The 15,937-nt window shown below is 45.3% G+C and overlaps 1 protein-coding gene across 1 annotated transcript; it reads right to left on the reverse strand.

Annotated features, from left to right (window-relative positions):
- Positions 1-256: 256 nt before the first annotated feature.
- Positions 257-13,851, reverse strand: MYPOP (Myb related transcription factor, partner of profilin). The gene is made up of 3 exons (XM_072123683.1): positions 13,665-13,851; positions 5,958-6,395; positions 257-1,574 (listed from the first exon to the last, which is right to left on the reverse strand). Exons 2-3 carry the CDS (start codon positions 6,358-6,360, stop codon positions 952-954), a joined length of 1,026 nt encoding a protein of 341 aa, XP_071979784.1. The 5' UTR covers positions 6,361-6,395; positions 13,665-13,851; the 3' UTR covers positions 257-951.
- Positions 13,852-15,937: the final 2,086 nt, after the last annotated feature.

Here is a 15,937-nt window from a genome sequence, read left to right on the forward strand (position 1 = left end):
CTAAGTAAGCCCTAATGGTGGGACACGTGACTACAAAATCTGGTCCTCTTCTATCAGCTGTTTAAGGTGGAAGAGGCCGATGGATCCCAAGGAAGGCTCTGGAAAACCCCAAAAAACTCAAAAGTAAGAAAAAATGATCATCCCTTCTCCAAAATAAATTCGTACACCAACATCCCCAAGAATGTAGTTATTACACAGTGGACGGTGGGGTGATGCTCTATGGGACCAATCTCATCACAGTTCCTCAAAGAAGACGTTATATTAAGAATAAGAAGCTTTATTATATTATTTACATACACAATCAGCGCTCCCATTCGTCTAATTAACATAACGAGGCGGGGAAACCATTTAGTGAGGATGCAGATTTCTACACGTAGGTATTGCTTTCTCGTCTAGTCATATGTATGTAGATGGGAGACGGCAGAAGTCTGTCACAATGTGGAACATTCCATAGGAAAACCTGAGAGCAACAGGAAATTGATGCCAGCTGGGATGCTCATGGTCATCATCTGCACCACACCTGGTATCTACCATACTGTGATGGACACATGAGGGACCTTCTCCTGCCATGCTACTAGCGGTCAGCCCTCGTTAACATCCCTAGCACCAGTGTGCTTTATTAAACCTTCCTCCCACGGGACACCACCGCCTTCCATCAACGAGGGATCATTATGGAAAAGCCACGTGTACTAACGATCTTCCTATGGTCACCCAATAAGGAAGGGCAGAGAGGTCATCACCAGGAAGAGAGAAGAACGAGATTCCCTGTGATGTTCAGGTCCCGTCGGCTGTGCTTCTACTGCACAATTCCTACTATAAGAGGATTGTGAGGTCACATTTCAAACACAGAAAGGAACATGGAGCCTATGGGAAGATTTCAGTGTCTTCTATCTGGTGGGGGACAGACAGGAATCCTGCAGCCCTGCGCCTCATCATACAGTTTATCATCACCTACACGTTTTTCCAGCGGCCCCTACGCTTACGTGGGGTCAAGTAGGAAAACCTTTTTCTCTTGTTTGGAGGTGGGGTCGATGGAGTTTGTTGCGGCAGCTCTACTGTAGTCTCCTGGGTTTCAGCAACATGTACCTCAATACTCTCTGCCTCGTAGCCCACAGAACATGGTTCAGACTCGGGCTCTGTCTTTGTAGGAAAATAAACAGGCTCAGTAATGGCTGAGGGTACTGGTGATGCTGCCTGGGGCGGTATAAGAGGCAATAAGGTGGCCAAGACATTGGTCAAACGGTCCATACTCTGCCGCAGGGTATAGGTCAGGTGCCGAATTGCTTCAGCTGTTTCCTGCTGGGCTCTCAGCATGGCAACTGTTGGGTCATAGTGTTGGCTGACAACCCCCGGGCCAAGTAGAGGAGAACCAGAGCCTTGGGGAAGCTGTTCTGGTGAGTCCCCATCCGAAGGATCTGGCGAAGGGCTCAGCTGAGGCAACTGAACAATATGAAGCTGAGGTGTTGGAGAAGCAGATGTCTTGGGATGAAGCAGCAGTGGAGTTTCTGGAGGGCAACAGGGACCACTGAGGGAGTTTTCTGCACTGGATGAGCCAGGGCCAGGTAAATGTAAGTCTGTGGATAAGAAGAGACATTGGGTTAGCTGTGTAGAGCGCTGTCACATCTGCCTTCCTGTGAAATGATAATATAACTGGAAACTTTGGTCCCAATATTGCTAGAGCTCTTTCTATATGTTGGTTGAACTTGATGGACAAATGTCTTTTTTCAACCATGCTAACTATAGATACTCATGTGGTCAGGTGCTTGACACAAGATTTCTCACTTACAGATCTGTCTCTAACAAGGACACACTAAACAAGAATCAAATACGGTCATGTGGAAAATTATGTAGACGTACCCAGAGAAGAAAAAAATGTATAAAGTGATCGAAGACTAGAATAAAGTAAGTCTACATCCGGAGGACACAACGGACCCTTGAATTCTATCCTTCAGCCATTTCTCGGTACAAGGATGACATTCTTCTCAGGGTTGCACCTTCTTTTCCATGTTTTACAATGAACCATCAGTTTTCTCATCACAGCCTTCCAGATTTTCCTCCTGGACAGTGGTGGTCTCCACCATGAAGGTGTCATGTGTAGCTTGTCTTAAGTGGTCAGATCTTGCCCTGTGACCTCAGTAGTGAGTTGAGGAGCCATCTGTAGGAACACAAGGACAACTTCCACCACTTTGTGTCCTGTGGTTGATCTTGACGCTGATCTTCAGGGCACTGCAGAGATTGATGAAGATTGTGTGGTGTCATTTTAATCCAGTTCAAGGCTCCAAAGGATCTAGAACCTTCTAGTTGATGCAACTGAGAGTTTGTGGCTCTAAAGTTGGAGAATCTGATACAGATCCTGTACGACACTGGGACTTTGTACCCCGAGTGAAGGCACTTCTCACCGTGGCACCATTTCTGTTGTGGTTCTGCTGTAGATTTCTTTCCTTTTGTATTCTGGAGCAATGAGAAAGCATCGTTCTTTGATCCTTCAGATCCCAGAGATCACATTTTTTTACTTGGTGTCTTCATTGTCACATTCCAACAGACAAAATGTTTTTATTTTCCCTTTGCAGTAGCCATACAGGGCTTGTTTTTTTTTCCAGGACACACAAAGTGAGTGAACTAGTCAGTATTAAAGAGAACAGCCTTTAGGTAACTAAATAAATGCATAAAAATAATCTATAACATAACTAAATTCATCTTAAAGGTAATCTACTGCCAGAATCGGGGATTTTAATCCAAACACACATACTGGTGTGTGCCCCCTTGGTAGGGATACAGTCTTGTTTTAGATTCTGATTCCCTAGTTTTCACAAAAAAAAAAAATAAAAAAAAAAATGCAAATGAGCTGGAGGGGCATCACCAGAGCCACGACAGCCTCCATCATATGTTAATTACGTACACCTGCCTACCTCCTCCCTTCTTTCTCCAGCCAGAGAGGCGGTGACATCATCCGGCTCTCAGCAATCCCTGCATATGCATGGTCGTTCCTGCAGTCCCCAGCCCTTCCACATTTTGCTATGTTGTGGCCTTGTAGTTGCCTCCTTATTCTGCACTCCACACTCCTTAATGACAATGTGATGTAATACTCTGCGCCGTCTATTAGTCGGTCTAGTTTGTGCAAGTCTTTTTTTTTTTTCCCTGTGAAATCATGCCCCCTCTCCTAGGTCACACCTCTTTGTCGTATTCGTCGGAAAAGTGTAAAAAAAAAAAAAAACAGTGTAAAACCCTAAATAAATAAATGTGCCTAGTCTGAAGTCCAGAGAACTCCTGTTGTTTTCTCTGCCTTTCTTCCTTATTTAAGCAGTTTGTGATGTAACTCCTTACAGACAGTCCCTGGATAGTCTAATGTCCTCAGAGAGCTTAATCATCAAGAGAAAGATTCTCTTGGAATGGTAAAAGTTAATTATTAGCCTCCTTATCTGCAGTGGGTAGAGCTTTGAATTAAATCAGATATACTGCTCACTACAGAAGAAAGAAGCAGAAACAAGATACAGAGAAGCTGCTTTACTTAATGAAGTACCATATATACTCGTGTATAAGCAGATTTCTTCAACAACAAAAAAATGTGCTGAAAACCTCACCTCGGCTTATACACGGGTCAATAAAAAAAAAACTCACATACACACCTTCGGGTGGTTCCTAAATTCGGCGCGGCTCAACTTCTCTCTTCTCCACAATGCTCCGGTCCCAAAAGCTCCTCTTTTGTCTGCTGTAACAGCCGGCAGAGACGTCATCATGCGCTCTGTTGGCTGGCGCATACTATGATGTCATCAGCTGCCGCATCATAGTGTGCTCTGGCCGGCAGAGCGCATGGCCGCGTCTCTGACGGCTGTTACAGCAGACAAAAGAGGAGCTGCGGGGACCGAAGCATCGCGGAGAAGACAGAAGAGGAGCTGCGCCGAACATCGGCACCACTTGAAGTTGACGTTTTTTAAGTGCTGGGCAAACTGGGGGCTGGCTGTATACTAAAGAGGGCTCTCTGGCTATATACTAAAGGGTGTATACTAAAGGGGGCTGGCTGTATACTACTGGGTGCTGGCTGGCTATATACTAAAGGGGGCTGGCTGTATACTACTAGGGGCTGGCTGGTTATATACTAAAGGGGGCTGGCAGGCTGTATACTAAAGGGGGCTGGCTGTATACTACTGGGGGCTGGCTGGTTATATACTAAAGGGGGCTGGCAGGCTGTATACTAAAGGGGGCTGGCTGGCTGTATACTAAAGGGGGCTGGCTGGCTGTATACTAAAGGGGGCTGGCTGTATACTACTGGGGGCTGGCTGGTTATATACTAAAGGGGCTGGCAGTAAAATGGTGCGCCTTGGTATATATAGTATATTGTAAATTGTCTTCAAAGTTTTAGTTACGTTTAGTTATGCTCCATGTAACCCATCATCCAACCTCCTACTTCACTTCGCTTTAGCGTTAGGTAAATGATGACCTTTCCAAACATGATGCTTGTATTCGTTCCAGTCTTAGGGTCCTGCAGGAGCTTTTTTTTAATAAACTCCAGGCAGCTTTTAGTTATTAAGAGACTTTTCTCCGGCCTCTCTGCGATAAAGCTGAGGTTTGTGGAGTGCTGCAGTGAGGCTAAACGTTCTGGAAGTCTCTCCCATCGGCACACAAAACCTTTGGATATCCCCACGAGCCATCTCTAGTAATAGTCCTGGTTGTTCTTCTATATACTGTATATGCTCCTGGGTACCACACACAATTTTGTTCTATCTCTGGCTCTTTGTCTCCACACAATTTGGTCGGAGACCTTTACATGCAGTTCTTTCTTCCTCGTGTCTATAGCAAGTTCTCTCCTCTTCATGACTCTGAGCTTTACAGACAGTGCTCTCCTCAGGTATTTAAGCTCTACAAGCAGTTTTGCTCCTCAAGTAACTGAACTGCACAGGAAATTATCTCCTCTTGTGGTCTCTGAGCGCTATGTATAGTTCTTTGCCCATTGAGCTCTACAGGCAGGTTTCTCCATTTTTCATATTTCTGAGCTCTTAAAGGGGTTTTCCCACAAACTAAAGTTATGCCCTTGTTTTCGCGATCTGTTGGGGTCTCAGCACTGTGACCCCCACTGATCAGCAAGTTAGGCCCTATTTCGTAGATAGGGCCCAACTTTTAAGTCAGTTCTCTTGTGTCTCTGAGCTCTATAAGGAGTTTTCTCCTCCTCCCTATGGCTTTAAGCTCTAAAAATAGTTTTATCAACTTCATGTCTCTGAACTCTACAGGCAGTTCTCTCCTCTTCACGTCTCTTGAGTTTACAAGCAGTTCTCCCTTCATCATGTTTCTTAACTCTACAAATAGTTCTCTCCTCCTCAAGTCTCTGAGCTCTACAGTTCATTGAAGAATACAAGGATCAATCCTATTTTTCCCTGTTTTACTTACATTTCTAAAATACTCATTTTACATTCTCATAATGAGGTATTTGGTGCAGAATTATTGGCATGCACGCGACGGAAATCAGGGGGCGTGGCCGAACGGAAACCCGACGGATTCGGAAAAACCGCCGCATTTTAAAAAAAAAAGTGTCGCGGGGCTCGCGCTTACCTTCACTAGGAATAGGTGAACTTTGTTGCATTCCGGGGAACTTCAGCAGCGCCACCTGGTGGACGTCGGAGGAACTGCCTTAATGAATCCCGGCCGGACCCGAATCCACCGCATAGAACGCACCGCTGGATCGCGAATGGACCGGGTAAGTAAATCTGCCCCAATGTGTAAAAAGTGGAAGGCTGAATTATGCATTGTATTATTTCATATTAATTAACTGTACTATTCAGCCTGAAGTTGTATAACTGGGAGGCTTTAGCATACATGGCAGCCACTAGGAAGAACTCTACATCACTTCTGCTTAGTGGACTTCCTGAGGACGGATCTCGTTACAGCAGAATCAAAGCAGCCGTCACCTGAGATATTCTTGTTCCTACTAGAGATAATCGGATTTTGTGCAATCTGATGCTCACCCATTGCTCCCAGCCGTGTCCTATGGAGATAGGGCTCCCTCCCAGGTACCACCCCAGGTCCCAAGATGGCAAAGATGGTTTCCTCTTCTGCTGTTAGGACATCCTCGGCAGTTCCATTCTGCGTGGAGTGAGGTATACGAGCCAGTTTCTCCTTGGTCCGCCTCTTAAAGTCATTCCAGCGTTTCTGAACCTCCTGGGCTGTCCGCTTCCAGTTGGTGATGGCATTGATCTTGGCGGCGATGCCCTCCCATACATGGCGTCGCTCTGCCACACTAAGCCGTCGACTCTGTGCACCGTAGAGCATAGAATAATGGGCTCGCACTTCCCGGATAAGAATCTGGTTCTCCTCGTATGAAAATCTGGGCTTACGGAGACGAGTCACCTCCTCCGTGTCGCCAGGCATGGCGAGGGCATTCACTATGGCCTCCAGTGTTTTGGCTAAATGAGATAAAAAGAGATGACATTATACTGGTCCTCCCGCATAATAACCCTGCCTACAACCCATCATATACAGTCCAGGAGAGCCAATCTCCTACTGTGCCCATCACATACAGTCCCGGAGAGACAACGTCCTACTGTGCCCATCATATACAGTCCAGGAGAGCCAATCTCCTACTGTGCCCATCACATACAGTCCCGGAGAGACAACGTCCTACTGTGCCCATCATATACAGTCCAGGAGAGCCAATCTCCTACTGTGCCCATCACATACAGTCCAGGAGAGCCAACGTCCTACTGTGCCCATCACAAAGAGTCCATGAGAGACAATGTCCTACCGTGCCCATCACATACATTCCAGGATAGACAACGTCCTACTGTGCCCATCACATACATTCCAGGAGAGACAACGTCCTACTGTGCCCATCACATACAGTCCCGGAGAGCCAAAGTCCTACTGTGCCCATCACATACAGTCCCGGAGAGCCAAAGTCCTACTGTGCCCATCACATACAGTCTAGGAGAGCCAAAGTCCTACTGTGCCCATCACATACAGTCCAGGAGAGCCAAAGTCCTACTGTGCCCATCACATACAGTCCAGGAGAGCCAAAGTCCTACTGTGCCCATCACATACAGTCCATGAGAGCCAAAGTCCTACTGTGCCCATCACATACAGTCCAGGAGAGCCAAAGTCCTACTGTGCCCATCACATACATTCCAGGAGAGACAACGTCCTACTGTGCCCATCACATACAGTCTAGGGGAGACAACGTCCTACTGTGGCCATCACATACAGTCCCGGAGAGACACCGTCCTACTGTGCCCATCACATACAGTCCCGGAGAGACACCGTCCTACTGTGCCCATCACATACATTCTAGGAGAGCCAACGTCCTACTGTGGCCATCACATACATTCTAGGAGAGCCAACGTCCTACTGTGGCCATCACATACAGTCCCGGAGAGCCAATGTCCTACTGTGCCCATCACATACAGTCCCGGAGAGCCAAAGTCCTACTGTGCCCATCACATACATTCTAGGAGAGCCAACGTCCTACTGTGGCCATCACATACAGTCCAGGAGAGCCAACGTCCTACTGTGCCCATCACAAAGAGTCCATGAGAGCCAATGTCCTACTGTGCCCATCACATACAGTCTAGGAGAGCCAACGTCCTACTGTGCCCATCACATACATTCCAGGAGAGACAACGTCCTACTGTGGCCATCACATACAGTCCAGGAGAGCCAACGTCCTACTGTGCCCATCACATACAGTCCCGGAGAGCCAAAGTCCTACTGTGCCCATCACATACAGTCTAGGAGAGCCAAAGTCCTACTGTGCCCATCACATACAGTCCAGGAGAGCCAAAGTCCTACTGTGCCAATCACATACAGTCCAGGAGAGCCAAAGTCCTACTGTGCCCATCACATACATTCCAGGAGAGACAACGTCCTACTGTGCCCATCACATACAGTCTAGGGGAGACAACGTCCTACTGTGGCCATCATATACAGTCCCGGAGAGACACCGTCCTACTGTGCCCATCACATACAGTCTAGGAGAGCCAACGTCCTACTGTGCCCATCACATACATTCTAGGAGAGCCAACGTCCTACTGTGGTCATCACATACAGTCCCGGAGAGCCAATGTCCTACTGTGCCCATCACATACAGTTCCGGAGAGCCAATGTCCTACTGTGCCCATCACATACATTTTAGGAGAGCCAACGTCCTACTGTGCCCATCACATACAGTCCCGGAGAGCCAACATCCTACTGTGCCCATCACATACAGTCCCGGAGAGCCAATGTCCTACTCTGCCCATCACATACAGTCCCGGAGAGACACCGTCCTACTGTGCCCATCACATACAGTCCAGGAGAGCAAACGTCCTACTGTGCCCATCACATACAGTCCCGGAGAGCCAAAGTCCTACTGTGCCCATCACATACAGTCTAGGAGAGCCAAAGTCCTACTGTGCCCATCACATACAGTCCAGGAGAGCCAAAGTCCTACTGTGCCAATCACATACAGTCCAGGAGAGCCAAAGTCCTACTGTGCCAATCACATACATTCCAGGAGAGACAACGTCCTACTGTGCCCATCACATACAGTCTAGGGGAGACAACGTCCTACTGTGGCCATCACATACAGTCCCGGAGAGACACCGTCCTACTGTGCCCATCACATACAGTCCCGGAGAGACACCGTCCTACTGTGCCCATCACATACAGTCTAGGAGAGCCAACGTCCTACTGTGCCCATCACATACATTCTAGGAGAGCCAACGTCCTACTGTGGTCATCACATACAGTCCCGGAGAGCCAATGTCCTACTGTGCCCATCACGTACAGTCCCGGAGAGCCAATGTCCTACTGTGCCCATCACATACATTTTAGGAGAGCCAACGTCCTACTGTGCCCATCACATACAGTCCCGGAGAGCCAACATCCTACTGTGCCCATCACATACAGTCCCGGAGAGCCAATGTCCTACTCTGCCCATCACATACAGTCCCGGAGAGACACCGTCCTACTGTGCCCATCACATACAGTCCAGGAGAGCAAACGTCCTACTGTGCCCATCACATACAGTCCCGGAGAGCCAATGTCCTACTCTGCCCATCACATACAGTCCAGGAGAGCCAACGTCCTACTGTGCCCATCACATACAGTCCAGGAGAGCCAATGTCCTACTGTGCCCATCACATACAGTCCCGGAGAGCCAATGTCCTACTCTGCCCATCACATACAGTCCCGGAGAGACACCGTCCTACTGTGCCCATCACATACAGTCCAGGAGAGCAAACGTCCTACTGTGCCCATCACATACAGTCCCGGAGAGCCAATGTCCTACTCTGCCCATCACATACAGTCCAGGAGAGCCAACGTCCTACTGTGCCCATCACATACAGTCCAGGAGAGCCAATGTCCTACTGTGCCCATCACATACAGTCCCGGAGAGCCAACGTCCTACTGTGCCCATCACATACAGTCCAGGAGAGCAAACGTCCTACTGTGCCCATCACATACAGTCCCGGAGAGCCAATGTCCTACTCTGCCCATCACATACAGTCCAGGAGAGCCAACGTCCTACTGTGCCCATCACATACAGTCCCGGAGAGCCAATGTCCTACTCTGCCCATCACATACAGTCCAGGAGAGCCAACGTCCTACTGTGCCCATCACATACAGTTCAGGAGAGCCAACGTCCTACTGTGCCCATCACATACAGTCTATATGTATATAAACGTATAACGTGTAGTATATATATACCTGTATAATGTGAAGTGTAATATATATACATGTATGACATGTAGTTTATATACATGTATGAGGTGTAGTGTATATACATGTATGATGTATTAGGTGTAGTGTATATACATGTATGATGCTTAGTGTAGTATCTATACATCTATGAGGTGTTGTGTATATACATGTATGACGTGTGTTGTATATACATGTATGATGTGTAGTTTATATACATGTATGAGGTGTGGTGTATATACACGTATGATGTGTAGTGTATATACACGTATGATGTGTAGTGTATATACACGTATGATGTGTAGTGTATATACACGTATGATGTGTAGTGTATATACATGTATGAGGTGTGGTGTATATACATGTATGAGGTGTGGTGTATATACATGGATGAGGTGTGGTGTATATACATGTATGAGGTGTGGTGTATATACATGTATGAGGTGTGGTGTATATACATGTATGAGGTGTGGTGTATATACATGTATAATGTGTAGTGTATATACGTGTATGAGGTGTAGTGTATATACGTGTATGACGTGTGGTGTATATACATGTATGACGTGTGGTGTATATACATGTATGTCGTGTGGTGTATATACATGTATGAGGTGTGGTGTATATACATGTATGACGTGTGGTGTATATACATGTATGAGGTGTGGTGTATATACATGTATGAGGTGTGGTGTATATACATGTATGAGGTGTGGTGTATATACATGTATGAGGTGTGGTGTATATACATGTATGAGGTGTAGTGTATATACATGTATGAGGTGTGGTGTATATACATGTATGAGGTGTAGTGTATATACATGTATGAGGTGTGGTGTATATACATGTATGAGGTGTGGTGTATATACGTGTATGATGTGTAGTGTATATACGTGTATGAGGTGTAGTGTATATACGTGTATGATGTGTAGTGTATATACATGTATGAGGTGTGGTGTATATGCATGTATGAGGTGTGGTGTATATGCATGTATGAGGTGTGGTGTATATACATGTATGAGGTGTGGTGTATATACATGTATGAGGTGTGGTGTTTATACATGTATGAGGTGTGGTGTATATACATGTATGAGGTGTAGTGTATATACATGTATGAGTTGTGGTGTATATACATGTATGAGTTGTGGTGTATATACATGTATGAGGTGTGGTGTATATACATGTATGAGGTGTAGTGTATATACATGTATGATGTGTGGTGTATATACATGTATGTCGTGTGGTGTATATACATGTATGACGTGTAGTTTATATACATGTATGACGTGTGGTGTATATACATGTATGACGTGTGGTGTATATACATGTATGAGGTGTGGTGTATATACATGTATGAGGTGTGGTGTATATACATGTATGAGGTGTAGTGTATATACATGTATGACGTGTGGTGTATATACATGTATGATGTGTAGTGTATATACGTGTATGAGGTGTAGTGTATATACATGTATGATGTGTAGTGTATATACATGTATGAGGTGTGGTGTATATACATGTATGAGGTGTGGTGTATATACATGTATGATGTGTAGTGTATATACGTGTATGAGGTGTAGTGTATATACATGTATGATGTGTAGTGTATATACATGTATGAGGTGTGGTGTATATACATGTATGAGGTGTGGTGTATATACATGTATGAGGTGTGGTGTATATACATGTATGAGGTGTGGTGTATATACATGTATGAGGTGTGGTGTTTATACATGTATGAGGTGTGGTGTATATACATGTATGAGGTGTGGTGTATATACATGTATGAGGTGTGGTGTATATACATGTATGAGGTGTAGTGTATATACATGTATGAGGTGTGGTGTATATACATGTATGACGTGTGGTGTATATACATGTATGACGTGTGGTGTATATACATGTATGATGTGTGGTGTATATACATGTATGTCGTGTGGTGTATATACATGTATGACGTGTAGTTTATATACATGTATGACGTGTGGTGTATATACATGTATGACATGTGGTGTATATACATGTATGAGGTGTGGTGTATATACATGTATGAGGTGTAGTGTATATACATGTATGATGTGTAGTGTATATACATGTATGAGGTGTGGTGTATATACATGTATGAGGTGTGGTGTATATACATGTATGAGGTGTAGTGTATATACATGTATGAGGTGTAGTGTATATACATGTATGTCGTGTGGTGTATATACATGTATGAGGTGTGGTGTATATACATGTATGAGGTGTAGTGTATATACATGTATGATGTGTGGTGTATATACATGTATGAGGTGTGGTGTATATACATGTATGAGGTGTAGTGTATATACATGTATGATGTGTAGTGTATATACGTGTATGATGTGTAGTGTATATACATGTATGAGGTGTAGTGTATATACATGTATGACGTGTGGTGTATATACATGTATGAGGTGTGGTGTATATACATGTATGACGTGTGGTGTATATACATGTATGACGTGTGGTGTATATACATGTATGAGGTGTGGTGTATATACATGTATGAGGTGTGGTGTATATACGTGTATGATGTGTAGTGTATATACATGTATGAGGTGTAGTGTATATACATGTATGAGGTGTAGTGTATATACATGTATGAGGTGTAGTGTATATACATGTATGAGGTGTGGTGTATATACATGTATGACGTGTGGTGTATATACATGTATGACGTGTGGTGTATATACATGTATGAGGTGTGGTGTATATACATGTATGAGGTGTAGTGTATATACATGTATGAGGTGTGGTGTATATACACGTATGAGGTGTAGTGTATATACATGTATGAGGTGTAGTGTATATACATGTATGTCGTGTGGTGTATATACATGTATGAGGTGTGGTGTATATACATGTATGAGGTGTAGTGTATATACATGTATGAGGTGTGGTGTATATACATGTATGAGGTGTGGTGTATATACATGTATGAGGTGTAGTGTATATACATGTATGATGTGTGGTGTATATACATGTATGTCGTGTGGTGTATATACATGTATGATGTGTAGTTTATATACATGTATGACGTGTAATGTATATACATGTATGAGGTGTGGTGTATATACATGTATGAGGTGTAGTGTATATACGTGTATGATGTGTAGTGTATATACATGTATGATGTGTAGTGTATATACATGTATGAGGTGTAGTGTATATACATGTATGAGGTGTAGTGTATATACATGTATGAGGTGTAGTGTATATACATGTATGAGGTGTAGTGTATATACATGTATGACGTGTAGTGTATATACATGTATGAGGTGTGGTGTATATACATGTATGAGGTGTGGTGTATATACATGTATGAGGTGTAGTGTATATACATGTATGAGGTGTGGTGTATATACATGTATGAGGTGTAGTGTATATACATGTATGAGGTGTAGTGTATATACATGTATGAGGTGTGGTGTATATACATGTATGAGGTGTAGTGTATATACATGTATGAGGTGTGGTGTATATACATGTATGAGGTGTAGTGTATATACATGTATGAGGTGTAGTGTATATACATGTATGAGGTGTGGTGTATATACATGTATGACGTGTGGTGTATATACATGTATGACGTGTGGTGTATATACATGTATGATGTGTGGTGTATATACATGTATGTCGTGTGGTGTATATACATGTATGATGTGTAGTTTATATACATGTATGACGTGTAATGTATATACATGTATGACATGTGGTGTATATACATGTATGAGGTGTGGTGTATATACATGTATGAGGTGTAGTGTATATACATGTATGAGGTGTAGTGTATATACATGTATGACGTGTAGGGTGATGTATACACACATATATGACGTGCACGTTACGTCTATATATCGGTCTTTATGTATTTGCCCCCTCCCCCTGGTGTATAGCGGCTCTTCCACAGCTGTAGGGTGTGGGGCGGGGCGTGGATCGGCGGGGGGCGGGGAGTCCGGGCAGATTTCGGGGGATTTTACCTTTTTGTAGCCGCTCCGGCTCCCGCTCCACCTCTTCTACTTCCTCTCCACCCGCCACCCACTGAGCATGCGCTGCACTGCGTCGTCTTAGGACACGCCCTCAGCCAGGGTCGCCGCGCCGAGCACCATGGGAGAGACTCATGCGGCCATCAGACGTCCTCCCGCCACTAGAGGGCGACGTGTGACCGGATGTTTTTCCTATTAGGGCATCACTATGTATCCGACAAACTACGCCCCTCTCCCTGTTAGTCACGCCTACCAATATGACAGTGTAGATGCAAGGTGATGTGTGCGCAGGTAACAATAAGAGGTCATGACCCCAAGTGTCACTTGATTTATATAGTTATGTATATGATAAGGAGAAGCATCTGTATAAGGCTACATTCACACGAACATATGGGGGACGTATATACGGCCGATATACGTCCCCCATACACTTCTATGGGCGCACGGCACCCTACGGGAGCGGTGCGGTGCAGCACACGTGAGGCACCGTACCGTTCCGTACCCGGGAAAAAGATAGGACCTGTCCTATCTTTTCCCGTAATACGGCGCCGTGCGCCATAGGTTGCTATGGAGAGGGGCGGGGTGAGCTGCGCTCACCTCCTCCTCCTCTCCCTGTACACTGCCGTTGCCCGGTACGGTACGGGCGGGCAACGGCAGTGTGAATATAGCCTAAGACTGCACTCACTATTCTGCTGCTGGTGCAGTCACTGTGTACATACATGACATTACTTATCCTGTACTGATCCTGAGTTACATCCTATATTGTACTCCAGAGCTGCACTCACTATTCTGCTGCTGGTGCAGTCACTGTGTACATACATGACATTACTTATCCTGTAGTGATCCTGAGTTACATCCTATATTGTACTCCAGAGCTGCACTCACTATTCTGCTGGTGGTGCAGTCACTGTACATACATGACATTACTTATCCTGTACTGATCCTGAGTTACATCCTGTATTATACCCCAGAGCTGCACTCACTATTCTGCTGCTGGTGCAGTCACTGTGTACCTACATGACATTACTTATCCTGTACTGATCCTGAGTTACATCCTGTATTATACTCCAGAGCTGCACTCACTATTCTGCTGCTGGTGCAGTCACTGTGTACATACATGACATTACTTATCCTGTACTGATCCTGAGTTACATCCTGTATTATACTCCAGAGCTGCACTCAATATTCTGCTGCTGGTGCAGTCACTGGGGGTCATTTATTAAGGGCCCGATTCGCGTTTTCCCGACGTGTTACCCGAATATTTCCGTTTTGCGCCGCTTGTACTTAAATTGCCCCGGGATTTTGGCGCACGCGATCGGATTGTGGCGCATCGGCGCTGGCATGCGCGCGACGGAAATCGGGGGGCGTGGCCGAACGAAAACCCGACGTATTCGGAAAAACCGCCGCATTTAAAAACCGAAAATGTGTCGCATAAGGACCGCTTACCTTCACCTGGTCCAGCTCGGTGCATTCCGGCGCGATGAGTTTACTTTCAGCGCAGCAGCGCCACCTGGTGGACGGCGGAAGAACTACCTTATTAAATCCCGGCCGGACCCGAATCCAGAGCGGAGAAGCCGCCGCTGGAACGCGAATGGACCGGGTAAGTAAATTTGCCCCACTGTGTACCTACATGACATTACTTATCCTGTACTGATCCTGAGTTACATCCTGTATTGTACTCCAGAGCTGCACTCACTATTCTGCTGGTGGTGCAGTCACTGTACATACATGACATTACTTATCCTGTACTGATCCTGAGTTACATCCTGTATTATACCCCAGAGCGGCACTCACTATTCTGCTGCTGGTGCAGTCACTGTGTACCTACATGACATTACTTATCCTGTACTGATCCTGAGTTACATCCTGTATTATACCCCAGAGCTGCACTCACTATTCTGCTGGTGGTGCAGTCACTGTGCACATACATGACATTACTTATCCTGTACTGATCCTGAGTTACATCCTGTATTATACTCCAGAGCTGCACTGACTATTCTGCTGCTGGTGCAGTCACTGTGTACATACATGACATTAATTATCCTGTACTGATCCTGAGTTACATCCTGTATTATACACCAGAGCTGCACTCACTATTCTGCTGCTGGTGCAGCCACTGTGTACATACATGACATTACTTATCCTGTACTGATCCCGAATCACATCCTGTATTATACCCCAGAGCTGCACTCACTATTATGCTGCTGGTGCAGTCACTGTGTACATACATGACATTACTTATCCTGTACTGATCCTGAGTTACATCC

The sequence above is a fragment of the Engystomops pustulosus genome, chromosome 9 (assembly GCF_040894005.1).
Source record: "Engystomops pustulosus chromosome 9, aEngPut4.maternal, whole genome shotgun sequence".
In the NCBI taxonomy this organism is placed as follows: domain Eukaryota; kingdom Metazoa; phylum Chordata; class Amphibia; order Anura; family Leptodactylidae; genus Engystomops; species Engystomops pustulosus.